This window comes from Amblyomma maculatum, chromosome 11 (genome assembly GCF_055883805.1).
Source record: "Amblyomma maculatum isolate TAMU_Amacu chromosome 11, ASM5588380v1, whole genome shotgun sequence".
Taxonomy (NCBI): Eukaryota; Metazoa; Arthropoda; class Arachnida; order Ixodida; family Ixodidae; genus Amblyomma; species Amblyomma maculatum.
Window position 1 is genome coordinate 74,077,266 of NC_139354.1, and position 14,150 is coordinate 74,091,415.

A 14,150-nucleotide genomic window follows, 5' to 3' on the forward strand; every position below is an offset into this window, starting at 1 on the left:
GGCAAAACTGCTCATTCCGAGTAGAGGCACATCAATGGGTTTTAAGCTTTATTCTTGTTACTGTGTATGTTATAAATTACTATTTCACTAAAAATGTTTTAGAATAACACGTAAATGTACATATATTATGTTGAGGCATGAGAAGGAAAGAAAAATAAAGAGCCTCTGCCCGTACCACTTATTGTAGTAGGGTCAACCGGTAAATGCTTGGACATACAGAGGCTCTCTTCAAGACCAGCTTATATCTTCTATTTCGCCTTCGTAATGGCATGCACAAGCGAATGGGGCGCGCTAAGAATTAGAGCAGTAACAAAAACTGCTTTTGCAGACCTAAATCTGTTGGCTACTTCGCTCATATATATGTGAATTTAACATGAACTAGCTGAGAACTAAGTGTTTAGGGACGGTACTGTTGTAACATTCATCCTTATTGAAATCTGATTCCGAAAATATTTGACAAAAAGTGTGAGAGCTAGCTCCTTTGTTTTGAACAATACAGTTCGTATTGAGCAAAAGGCATTGTGTTTTAAGCTGTAACCTTGGTTAAGGTGGTTTAAATTCTATTCTTAACCGTCGCCGTTATGTAATATGTTTCCCTTGCATCAATAGTTTTCTCCAACACAGTAACTAAGATTGAGCAATCCATTTAAATGCCATAGGTTAAAAACCCATGAATCCATCAATCATTCAATGGAAGCTTATTTGCCAGAAGAATACGGATGGATACTTGTGGCTGGAAATATACGCACAACGCTTCACGCAAAGGGCCAGGGGAACATAACATGGCAATAGCATACAGCGGATTAAAGCATTTATTCTGTTAAATTAAACATCGTCACGATGCCCAATAACCCAGAATCTTTGGTTGCTCAATTGAAGTCTTTCTATTCCAGAACTGTTACTTCTTTGCCGAATGCCAACTTATGCAAGAATATGACGCTGAACTTCGGCTTTTAGCGCATATGCGCGATATAGAACAGAAAACAAAATTTTGGAGAGCAACCACGTTTGTGTAAAAGCGCATGTAGATAAATATTTGTAAACTTCTCCAAGGTGAGCAAGCAGTCATTTTCTTCTGTCTGTGTTTGCCTGTCATCGAAGTCTATTAAATTCTTGTCTAATATTTTTTTTAATCTTTTCTTCATTGTATTTGTAATATTAATCAATGCGGATTGAATTCAAATGTATTCCTCTTCTCTGAATTGCACAATTGAGGCCGGTGATACTAAGAAAGAACAAAGCAAAAAATTCCGAATAGCCTTGAGCAACTTTTCAACATTACACTTTTTTTTGCGAAGACTTTGCTTCTTGCAATACAATGACGAAGTATCTTCCTAACTGCTTAGTGAGAAGCGCTGCGTCGTTCCCATTTTTCACAGAGGCTTAGGACCTTTTTTATCCACGGTGTGTAGCTATGCACACTTGCTTGGGCGCTCGGCCGCTGGCTTTTGGTGCAGAATGTGAAGGAACCGATTCCGACTTGCACGGCTCGCTTTCCACCGTTAAGGAGGGTAAGCGGTCCACCTGCTGCCGCCTTTTTGAAGAGAAATAGAAAGAAATAAAATAATTTCACAACTGAAGCAATAGATTTAGAGCATAACTCAAGCAGAAGAAATGTAGTGGACAGAAATTAAAGCGTGGAAGGAGTTAAATATTAGCATTTCTATATATATTCTGCAATAAAATAACGAAAATTTTACACTGCGTGGTAACTGATTATGTGAAGTGGCTTTTCACGGCCAATGGCTGTGGCAAAATCTAACGAAACTTTTGCGGCAAGGAACTTACTTCGTCCGGCATTTTGGCAGCATTCGGTGAAGTGAGACGAACGTGGCATAATTGCTGTATCCTCTATTCTGTAGGGTGTTTAATTGTTTTAATTGTTAGTTCGTGCATTCTCCTTACCTCGGCCGCTGTCCCTAAACTGCTAGTTGGTTTTTTTTACATGTGTATAGCAAAAAGCATTGCAAAGATGCAGGCTGTCAACACTTTATCAAATGTATTGAGTGGGCGCGGAGTGCTCTGGCATGAGCGAAATAACGTTGTTTTTTAATTATGTGAGTCGAACTCGAAGGCTTGGATTGTGCAGCGATTAGATGTCCATTTGAAGCAAAAGGTGTCGCCACAAAGACACATTCTTGGTCTCCAAATCATTTGCCGACCTTAACAGTGTTGCGGAAACTATGCAAAAATCGACTTCTATTTTCAATTTAAGAAGTACAGAGCTCACTAACGATGCTTCATGCAAGGTTTGCTACGATGAAAGGCGTCTTGACACGCAGGACATGGAAACCAAATAAAGAAGTAGCAAGCGTCACGAATATGAGGAGAGAAACGGCGTAGCTGAACTGGGTATAAGTGTCTCTGACTTAAGTTGGTGCACCATGTGCTTGAATATTGAGATACAGTGCCTTGATGAAGCCGAAGCATAACAACTTAAATGAAAAGACTCTCGAGAATGTCCAGCAAGATTGGTATGAAACAACTCTTTCGAACTCCCTTGCACTCCATAGGATGCGGACGAATATTGAAAACAACAATTGTCTGCAAAGCGTTTTGTTGCTTAATACGAGGGTTTTAAAGCAAAAAAAAATGCGATTAAGAGTTTATCGCAAAATCAAACATTGGCTATTCAAGAGTCTGTTGTTGGTGCACACAAAATACTCTGCTAAGAAGCCGCTTTTGCTTATGTATAGCATGCCAACGCGAAGATTGCAAGCGCATAAAACGTGCTGATGGAGCTAAAGTAATCACGAACATGACTGATATTTTGCCGCTCAAACAAAGAAGCCACTAGCCTCCGAATATCGCGTCCGGTAGTCTCATCGAATGAACTGCAGCGATGGCTGTCCAAACCTTGTACTTTTGTAGTAATTTCTGTTTGATAAAGCTTAAACTTGACAGTGTTCACGAGCGCCACAGTACATTCACTCTGGCAGAGTTGAAACCTGTATTACAGCGAGTGTTACGTATCGAAAGAGAGAAAGGGAGCTTTGTGGAAGCTCTGTTGTGCTGCCTCTAGCTTAAAGACCACTGAAACCCAGGTCTCTGCTAGAAAAAAAAAAGTTGCCAAATTGAGTGTCTTGTTATGATGCACAAATAAAATAAGCCAACATTGAGCGCTGCAAAGAAAAACACCCCGTATTTTTAAAAATAAATGTTGCCGTTGACATGGCTCAGCAGACATTTTATTTAGGACTTAGAATGTACTAGGAGAAAATTCAAAATTGGAAAAAACAACATCGTCTGGTATGGTCTGAACTCCCGATCTTTGAATGTCACGTCCTCTGCGCTTACCAAATGAGTAGAACGACGTCTGTCCAGTCCCTACTTTTTGGTTATTACATGTAGCCAAAAACAACAGAACCACGTAGTCAATACCTACGGATGTTGAACGTCCTGCTAAACAAAAACTGATTGAGAACAAGATCTAGATGCAGATCGGGAGCTGGATACAGGAAAAAAAGTGGATATGCGTCGCTGTGGCTGAGTTGTTAAGGGCACGAAAACGATATTCGGCTGTGGTGAGTCCGAATCCGAAAAATGGCATCTTTTTTGGTCTGAGAGTTCGGACTTAATTACCGTTACCCTGGAAAATATTGCAGTTGTAATTCATGTCAACAACAAAAGGGTCTAAAAAAACAATCTCCTGTGCTGATTCTCGCCTCGCTGAATGTTGGTTGGTTGGTTGGTTTACAGGAAGGGAAAAGGCGCAGTATCTGTCACACTTGGACACCTGAACCGCGCCGTAAGGGAAGGGAGGAAGGTGGGAGTGAAAGTGGAAAGAGAGAAAGCGGAGCCATAGCGGAGGGCTAGGGAGTAATTTCGACCACCTGTGATGTTTACCGTGCGCTGACATCGCACAGCACACGGACGCCACTTCGTTTCGCTCGCCGCTGCGGCCTTCAATGCTCCCCTCAAAAATCTGAATTTGTACACATACGCCCCTCACCAAAGTGCACGGCCAAAATTGAGCTCTTTTTAGAGACAGGATCAATTCCTGAAAGCACAGAGGTCCGGGTACTGGGGCTCTTCATTCATCAACATAGACGGTCGGACACTACCTTGGCGAAACTCCGTAAGGTGGGGGCCCGCCGGGTTTCTAACAAACGTGGGGGGTTGCGGTGCAAAGACGCCTTGCGGCTGGCGCATGCATTCGTGACCAGTCGAATCTTGTATTCGACTCCTTACCTCCACCTTCGGAAACAAGACGAGGATGCACTCGAAGTCATCCTGCGCAAAATTTTTAAGAGAGCCCTCGATCTCCCCGTGAACACCTCCAACCAGCGTCTACTGGGCCTGGGCACGGTGAATACGTTCTGGGAGATCCGAGAGGCTCACTTAACCAACCAATACACTCGTCTTTCTAAGACACTGTCGGGTCGCCGCCTCCTTGCCCGGCTACACATCCAACATACCACCCTTATGGAAGATCGTGTACGTCTCCCTTTCGAGTGGAGATGCGCCCTCCACGTACGCCCTCTTCCTAAACACATGACACGTGAAGACCACAAATGGCCGGCGCCTGGCGCGGGAGGAAGCCCTGGGCCGCCATCATGGGTCGAAACCGGCATTTACAACGTGGACGCCTCCGGCCCCCACCATGGGGGATGGTACACGGCCGCAGTGGTGCACCAGTCCAAAACTTTTAACGGGCTTACATTTCGCGCCCGTGACATAAACCACGCGGAGGAGGTCGCCATTGCTCTGGCCATTGCTACCCACACTGATTCAAAAACAATTATCTCCGACTCGCGAGGGGCCTGTCGGAATGTCGAGCAAGGCTGGGTGCCATACTTAGCCTACCGACTACATCAAAATTGCACCTACACCGGGGACCCCGCTTACCGGAAAATAGTATGGGCTCCTGCTCATATGGGTCTCGAGGGGAATGAGGCAGCCGACGCCGCCGCCCGCGCGCTCACTTTTTCGGGCTTCCCATCTCGACCCCCTAGATCAGGATCTTGAATTCGAACCCGCGTATTCGTTTAAAGACATTGTTCTTTATTATCAATCTTGTCACAGCCTTTACCCTCGCCCGAGTAAAGGTCTATCTAAGACGGAGGAGCGGCTTCTACTCCGTCTTTATACCAACACTCTGCTGTGCCCGGCAGCACTAAAACATTTTAATCCCTCCTTTACGGGCAGTTGTCCGCATTGGGCGGAGAAGTCTTCGGACATCTACCACATGGTGTGGGCTTGCCCATCCAACCCAGCTAGCTATTCCTCCTCACTCCAACCCCACTCGGGAGGACTGGGAGGCGACCCTGCTCGGCTGCTATGACCTGCAGGCCCAAAGGCCTTGGTCGAGCGCGCCCGGGCAGCGGCCGACGCCACTGGGGTCCCGTACTAGGGACCCCACCCAGTATCTGTAAGGACTGGATGTTCATATATCAATCCACCCCTTTTTGATCAATAAACGTTTGGTACCACCACCACCACCGCCTCCATTGAAACGCAGCCGCCGTGGTCGGGTTCAAACCCGGGAACTCCGGCACAGTGTTCAGGCGTCTTACCACTGCGCCACCCCGGCGGGGGTGGTTGGCTGCTTTCATTTTTGTCCATAACGAGATCCTTATTTTCCGTATCATTGCGTACGTAATAGCTTACGCGCGTCTCGCTTCTCACAGTTTTTAAACCAGAGGCAGCATGCAAGGTTCCTGCGCATCTTTTAGAATAGACCCAAGGCGCAACGCAGTAGATCATATGATGATGCCGACTGCAGCATAGCATAGTCCTCGGTAATATTGAGTAGTTAGAAAAGGGTATCGAATGCATATGAGCAATTTTTTTGTACTAAAGCTTCCCCTTTCTTCCTCCATACTTTCTTTGCGTTCATCTCAATAAATATAAAAGCACCCTTGGAGTACAGCTTCAAAAATATTGTCCGCGTTGCGTTTATTGCATCTTTCCACCATATATTATCCTCAACGCTACCTGAAGCGCTAGGCTCTCTGAGTCGAACGTAGGATATTTTTTTATCCACCAAGGTCATTAATTTTTGCTCGCGTGATAATGATCAACGTAAATAAATGTATATATATATATATATATATATATATATATATATATATATATATATATATATATATATTGTAAGGTAACGCGAAGGTCGGACTTGGGGAATCAGGCTTTATTACAGACCTGAAGCCTTGGTCGCACACTGCAGCCAAACACACTCCGCGATGACGATGGGTATCTACAAGAGGGAGCAGGATGAAGATGAAGCAGCACGTTCAGCAGTGTGGAAGATGAAGCGCCACACAGTGCTCACACTATTTCGCCCGCGCAGTTCAAGCGGCCAGCCTGGCCGCAATTAGTCCGCAGGAATGCGCCAAACAAAAGGTTTCATACGTGAAACGTGGACAACTTCAGTGCCACGGTAACGACAGTCCGGAGGAGGGTAAACAGGGGAGACGCGATAGTTGACCGGGGAGGTTTTTGCAAGAACTGTGTAAGGACCAATGTAACGGTGCTGTAACTTGTCACAAAGGCCAGGAGTGCGTAATGGGGTCCAAAGTAACACCTCGTCGCCGGGACGGAACGAAACTTGGCGATGGGTTGCATCATAGCGGTACTTGCGGTCTTCCTGGCTAGCTTCCGTGTTGACGCGAGCAAGCCGGCGTGATTTGGCCACTCGGGAAAGGAACTGGTCAGGAAGAGAGGATGAGGAACTGGCATGTGTAGAAAGAAAAGAGGTGTCAAGAAAGGTAGCGGGAGAACGGCCGTAAACGAGGAAAAACGGGGTGTAACCTGTGGTCCGCTGTACAGCCGTATTGTAGGCGAACGTAACAAAAGGAAGTATTACGTCCCAGTTTCGGTGGTCCTGGTCGACATACATAGACAACATGTCAGAAAGCGTGCGGTGGAACCGCTCAGTCAACCTATTGGTCTGCGGGTAATAGCTGGAGGTCAATTTGTGATGTGTGGTTGAGGCTTCAATAACTTCGGCTACAATCTTCGACAGAAATGTCCGACCACGATCGCTGAGAAGCACTTGAGGGGCCCCATGGCGCAGTACGAGCGATTCCAAAAAGAAGGTCGCGACCTCATGTGCTGAGCCATTAGGCAGGGAAGCGGTCTCAGCGTAGCGTGTTAGGTGGTCGACGGCGGTGACGATCCAGCGATTACCTCGTGCGGACAATGGAAGTGGCCCGTATAAGTCTATGCCAACAACGGCAAAAGGAGTAGCAGGGCAAGGTAGCGGCTGTAGTAGGCCAGCAGGAGGAGAAGTGGGCCGTTTGCGGCGCTGACATGGCAGACAAGAGGCGACGTATTTTGCCACACTTGAGGCGAGGCCTGGCCAGAAGAAACGGGCTTTCACGCGGTGGTAAGTTTTATGAAAGCCTAAGTGACCGGCTGTAGCATCATCGTGGAAAGCCGCCAGGATACGGGTGCGAAGCGCTCTCGGAATAACGGGGACCCAACGGGTGCCTTCGGAGCAATAAATATAACGGGAGAGCACGCCGTTGTCAAGTTTGAACTTTTGGAGTTGCCTGCGCATCCTAGCGGTAGGAGGGTGAGAAGCACCGGTGAGAAGGTTGATTAGGGAAATACAGTAGGGATCTGCTCGCTGGTTTGAAATAATGGCGTAGCGATCTGGAGCAGCGGCAAGAGTAGCACAGGTTAAGGTTGGGGCTCTGGACGACATTGGGACGTCGAGGGTGCACGCAGGAAGGCTCGAGGAAGCACTAGGTGGCAATTCTGATAGCGGGCAGCGGGAAAGAGCATCGGCATCTCTATGTTTGCGTCCCGATTTGAATATGACATCAAAGTGGTACTCCTGCAAACGCAGAATCCAACGGCCCAGGCGTCCAGTCAAATTTTTGAGGGTTGATAACCAGCACAGGGCGTGGTGATCGGTAACGATCGTGAAATGGCGGCCGTAGAGGTAGGGGCCGAATTTCTGAACTGCCCAAACGACGGCTAGGCACTCTTGCTCAGTGATGGTGTAGTTGCGTTCCGCTAGTGTTAGAGTTCGACTGGCAAACGCAATTACCTTTTCCCGAGAAGCGGTATCACGTTGCAGAAGTATGGCGCCGATACCGAGGCTGCTGGCATCGGTGTGAAGAATGGTGGCAGCAGTGTCGTCGAAATGAGCGAGAACAGGGTCCGAAGTGAGGGCATTCTTTAGGGTTTGGAAAGCTTTTTCGCAATCTTCGGACCAATTGAAAGTAGTACGGTCTGTAAGGAGGCGGTGGAGCGGTGCAGCAATGGTAGCGAAATTTCGAATGAAACGGCGAAAGTACGAAGACAGGCCAAGGAAACTGCGTAGTTCCTTAGTCCGCTGAGGGCGTGCAAAGTTCAAAACTGCAGCAAGCTTGTCAGGGTCGGGTCGAATGCCATCGCGGCTGACGAGGTGGCCCAGGATCCTGATTTCTTTCTTGGCGAAATTACACTTTTTTGTGTTCAGCTGGAGACCGGCGGATGCGAGGCACGTTAATACTTGATCAAGGCGGCATAAATGATCAGAAAAAGTCGCAGAGAAAATAACTATGTCGTCCAGGTAGCACAAGCATGTTTTCCACTTAAGTCCTCTAAGAACAGTGTCGATCATGCGCTCAAACGTAGCGGGGGCATTACAAAGTCCAAAAGGCATGACATTGAATTCGTAAAGCCCATCGGGAGTAGCGAATGCTGTTTTTTCTTTGTCGGCTTCGTGCATCGGTATCTGCCAGTAACCGGAACGCAAATCCAAAGTGGAGAAATATTCGGCGCCCTGAAGACAGTCGAGGGAGTCGTCAATTCGTGGCATAGGGTAAACATCTTTTCGAGTGACTTTGTTAAGTGCGCGGTAATCAACGCAAAAACGCACGGACCCATCCTTTTTTTTTTGACCAAGACGACCGGAGATGACCAGGGGCTAGCTGATGGCCGAATAATGTCTCGCCGGAGCATATCATTCACATTATCTTCTATGATTTTACGTTCTGATAAGGAAACACGGTAAGGGCGGCGGCTAACAATAGAAGTACCTTCTGTAATAATGCGGTGCTGTGCAGAAGACGTTCGGCCCAAGGTCGGAGAAGTGACATCAAAGGAGGCTTGGTGTTTTCGAAGTAATTCCTGCAAAGCTTGGCGGTGAGTCGCAGGAAGGTCAGGATTGATGGTGCCAAAGAGAACACAGAGAGAAGCATCGGAAGAAGCTGCTGGTGAGGAAGAGGGGGCGGTAAGGGTGGTGAGGGACACCGGGTGAATGTCCAGGACACAAGGAAAACATGTCCCTTTAGTCAGCACAATGGGCTCTGGGGAAGTGTTCGAAGCAGCGACAAGCGCTGTGCCATGCTCAAACCGAACAAGACTTGGTGGTAGCGCGATTCCGCGGGTCAGATGGCGATCAGAAGGCACGATTAGCACATCTCCGTTATCAATGTCAGCAGAAGTAAGCGCGACAAGTTGTTCGCATCCAGGGGGCAACACTGAGTTAGTAGCGGCAAGCAGGCGATAACGGGGCTCGGGATGTTCAGAAGACGGATCGCTCTCGTTCATGTAAATGATCCTGTCGCGACACGAAATGCTGGCTGATGCGGCAGACAGAAAATCCCAGCCTAAAATAATTGGGTGAGCGCACGGTGACATCACGGCAAATTGTACATGGTGGCGGACACCGTCAACAAAAACTCGCACAGTACACTTAGCAGAAGGCCGAATTATTGCACCATTAGCTCCACGGAGTTCAGGTCCATCATAAGGCGTTTTCACTTTTCGCAAGCGGGAGCACAAGTCAGTGTGTATCACAGAAACAGCGGCGCCCGTGTCAACCAAAGCTTCAACAGATAATCCTTCAACCCGCACTAAAATAATATTCCAGGGACGTTCCGGAGGATTTTTGGGATGGCCGAAGAGTGCAGTTTTCCCTCCTAAAACTGCAGTGGTCAGTTTTCCGACAGGCGGGGGGTCGTCAGAGAAGCTTGACGGAGAGGCGAGGCTGAGCGGCGAAAAGGCGAAAGAGAACGGCGTCTTGAAGGCCTGTAACCAGCAGGCGGAGCGGGGTTTTCTGGCGGGGGTGATGAACGTCTGGGATAATCGGGGAATGAACGGTGGTTAGAGCCGGAAAAGCGAGGAGGGTAGTCTGCTTCAAATGATTCGTAGCCGCGGCGTTCATTCTGGAGCCTGCGACGACAGAAGCGGGAAATATGGCCTCGGTACCCGCAGTAATAACACACAGGGCGGGCTGGGCGCCAGTTGGGGTAGTATGTCGGCGCTGCGGCAGGTGGTGCCAATGCAGCGACATGAGCAGTGGTAGGCGCCGGTGGCGTAGGCGCGCCAACTGCGGGCGGCAAGGACGTGATCTGGGCGTACGTTGGCACCTGACAAATGGTAGGAGCGACCGATGTTGGCGGGGAATAGGTCATTGAGGCCAGCTCTTCTTTAACAATGCTACGCAGGCCGGCACTTGAATTATGTGGCTCAGATGCAGGGCGGCACAAATTACCTTGAGCCGAGAGCTCTTCACGAATTAATTCGCGAATAAGCACACGGAGGTCAGCTTCGGCAGTGAAACCAAATGAAGTGGGATCAGGCTGCAGGCGTATTGACTGTAGTTCGTCAAGGCGTTGACAAGTGGATATGATGGCATCGATTGTGGTAGGGTTCTGCACGGCCAGGGCGTTGTAGGCGAGTGGCCCAATACCTTTAAGGACGTGCCGAACCCGCTCGGCCTCTGGCATTGTGTCATTGATGCGCCGACAAAGTGAAAGTACATCTTCTATATAAGAGGTGTAGGTCTCATTAGGCCGCTGAAGTCGGGCTTCTAGCTTCTTCTTGGCGGACTCCGTGCGAACAGTAGGAGCGCAGAAAATCTGGCGTAACTTTTGTTTAAAGGTAGCCCAGTCCGGAATCGTCGACTCATGATTTAGAAACCACGTTTTGGCCACATCCGTCAAATAAAAGGACACATTAATTAATTTAAGAGAATCGTCCCATCGGTTGAAAGCACTGACCCGGTCGTAGCTGTCGAGCCAGTCATCAGCGTCGTCGCCGCGGAGACCGGCGAACATCTGCGGGTCGCGCTGACGGCTACTGACAGTCCAAGTGGCAAGGGGAGCTGGAGTCGAGTTGGTAGCAGCCGGAATAGCGGAGTGGCCCTCTTGTGTCATGACGATGGTGGTCGGGGTCAAACGGCGGCCAGAACGAAGCTCCAGGTGGATGCAGGTGACGAAGCAGCGGGGAAATCAAGGCGCACCTCCACCACGTGTAAGGTAACGCGAAGGTCGGACTTGGGGAATCAGGCTTTATTACAGACCTGAAGCCTTGGTCGCACACTGCAGCCAAACACACTCCGCGATGACGATGGGTATCTACAAGAGGGAGCAGGATGAAGATGAAGCAGCACGTTCAGCAGTGTGGAAGATGAAGCGCCACACAGTGCTCACAATATATATATATATATATATATATATATATATATATATATATATATATATGTGTGTGTGTGTGTGTGTTATTTGTTGCAAGAACCTATGAAACTTGCACGCACAGAAAAAGAAACATATCTACAATCCATGTCGAAACAAATTCTCGACGACGTGCATATCTTTTTTCTCCTCAGAAACATTGCGAATATCATAAATGTTTCCGCAATTCTAGTAGTTTATGGCCACACCTCGGGGTTCCGCTCATAACATTTTTGTGCATTCATTGTCTATTCTTCCACCTCATATGCGGCTGGGGGCGCCAGGAGTCCCTACTGCTGCCAGATTATAACGCGGGGACCATTTTGGCAAAAACGTTCTTCTCGCCAATTATCTGGCTGTTGTTTGTCGATACGCTCGAAAAGATGTGTTCTACACCTTTAAGAGATATAAAATACTTTGGGCCATGGCGCTTTCTCACCACAGCTGCTCTAGCTGAATAAAAAAGTTGTCACCATCATCTAAACAGTGTTCACTTGCATTAGCTTACCGCCTCAATGTTTTTTCCTTGCGCTTGTGTGCACAGCAGGGTCTTCCGCCATTTGCCGCCCTTTCCTTTTAACATCTTGAAATGTGCTGTGCAGGAACTCTGAGGCAAAACTTGGGCAGCGGAGTATTGGAGTGTCTTAGGACTTCGATCATCTGGAACATAAGGCAGACGTGAGTGAAAAATCATTTTAATAAAACTGGACACTGTACATTACGTAACTGAACACATTGCTCTTCTTACTGGTCCTAACCTGGGCAGGTGATGCTTGAAGATGTGAGGGAGAAGGGAAAGGAGGAGAATATGAAAGCTGACAGGGCTGCATAGCAATGCATATAGACAATGCTTAGTGGAAAGTTATCGGACTAGTTGGTACATGACTCGCCTTGCACAAAGAGCACGCAGATTAACATCCTTAGCCTGGCTCACAGATAAAGACGCTGTGCACCAACTATCCTCCACGTACTCAACATTCGGTCTGAGTCGTGTTCATTAACTCTTCAGAGGAAGAAAAATATTTTGCAGAAGGAAACGCTTGCTGATCTATAGAATAGCCCCAAATAGAAATGCAGTAATCACACAGCATGCGGTAGACCACATCTCGTTTTCCTTTGACAATCGGAGCCGACATTTACAGCGCTAAATAAATAAATCCGTCATTATTATGCTTTCAAACGTTTCATAGGAGCTACGTGTAATTAGGATAACAATAATTTATGCCAAGGTTACTAATTGCACTGACTACATTAAATTTCTTTATGCACAACACGTAGGTCTGCTGTAATTATAATTCCACTCAGGGTTTCTGACAAGCGCTGGGTATTTAGGGGCACAAAACTTGGCCACCTAAATGCAGCTTTGGTACGTTTCCGGACTATAAGTTTCACAGGAAAGTGAATAGTTTTCAGTGTCAAAGTGTCTAGCCGTTCCCATGGCTCTATATATTTTACAACTTCTGCTCATACATTTCAATAATACATTAAGAAAACGAGTTATTATTAGTAGCTTAACCCGTATTTCATTTGTCTATCGTGTAATCTTTCTCCTCTAGCGAAACATTCTAAATGTTTTTTTAATTCAGCTTCTTTCATGTACCACATAAAATCCGGCCTACTCGTAAACGCCTCCATTAAACAGTTAAGAATCTAATCAAGATTCCTGAATAGTAACCGGCGAATGATAGCGACGGGTAGGCAAAAATTATAACGGACGTGCGCTGACTTGAATAATAATTGTGAAATACCGAGAACATAGATGTACTAACAACCTTATCTGCGATACGCGCCTCGACAATATATCCACGAGTGCCCATATTTCCCTTTAATTTATGCGTTGGCAGTTGCACCAAGCTGTTATGCAGGTAAATCTTGAGGAGGACCAAATGCTTTGGTGCGGTCTTGCCTCTAGTAAACGCCCTGTTTATTGGATATATGAGCAACAGAAAAAAACCTAAAGAAATACAAATTATTGCTACCCAATTTTATTTGCAATACACAAGATAGAGAGCGTGGTTTAAATATCAATTTGCTTATCAAAGCATCCCCTCAGGCGGAACGCACAGATTCCGGACTCAAATCTTTTATCTAGAATGCAATAAAAAATCAATATTAAAATCACTAAACAAGGGTCGCAAACTGTGGTGCCCCCACAAGCCTTCTTCAGGGCTCTTTCATGCTGTGTAACCATCCACTTTTCTTGGTTATATCAAAAGGTCAATAGTCATTCGTCAGTTATTCATGTTTCCCGCTTACGCTCGCATTGTAAAGGTTGAAAAATAATTCAACTATTTCGAGCCTGAAGTAATACATTTAAAGACTCCCTGTTTCTCTACGCAATTGCGAATTCAAACAAATCACCGAAGTGTGTTGTAGATGGCCTGAACGATGAAACGTTTGTTGCTAATTTAAGAGCCTTGACAGTCTGACTTGGTAATGTGTTATACAATGTTATAAGCCTAACGTAATATATGTAGGATCAAATCAAGTGCCTGTATATATAGATGTCTTCGTATATTGTGATATTTTATTGCATTATTTCGTGCCCACTCACTCTAATAGACCGATGGGCACAACGGTTAGCGTAGATGCCCCTTAAGAGTGTACGGCTATTCTCTATCGCTTCGTCTCAGTATTCTTCTAGCATGAATAGAAGCCGGTAATAACGCTGACAGGAATGCGCGGGACCGCCGGGTACAACAGGTTCGCACAGGTTGGCCCAGAAAAGTAAGTGGTTGTGCACCCAGCATTTTG

At 46.9% G+C, this 14,150-nt stretch overlaps 1 protein-coding gene across 1 annotated transcript in view; it reads right to left on the reverse strand.

Moving 5' to 3' along the window:
• Nucleotides 1-1,342: 1,342 nt before the first annotated feature.
• LOC146174172 (trypsin alpha-like) overlaps nucleotides 1,343-14,150 on the reverse strand; it is a 32,791-nt gene continuing 19,983 nt past the window's right edge. The window contains exons 7-9 of the mRNA XM_084585340.1: nucleotides 12,155-12,220; nucleotides 11,905-12,056; nucleotides 1,343-1,534 (exon numbers count right to left, since the gene is read on the reverse strand). Of these exons, the coding sequence (XP_084441466.1) occupies nucleotides 1,343-1,534; nucleotides 11,905-12,056; nucleotides 12,155-12,220 (410 nt within the window). The remainder of the gene's footprint in view (nucleotides 1,535-11,904; nucleotides 12,057-12,154; nucleotides 12,221-14,150) is intronic.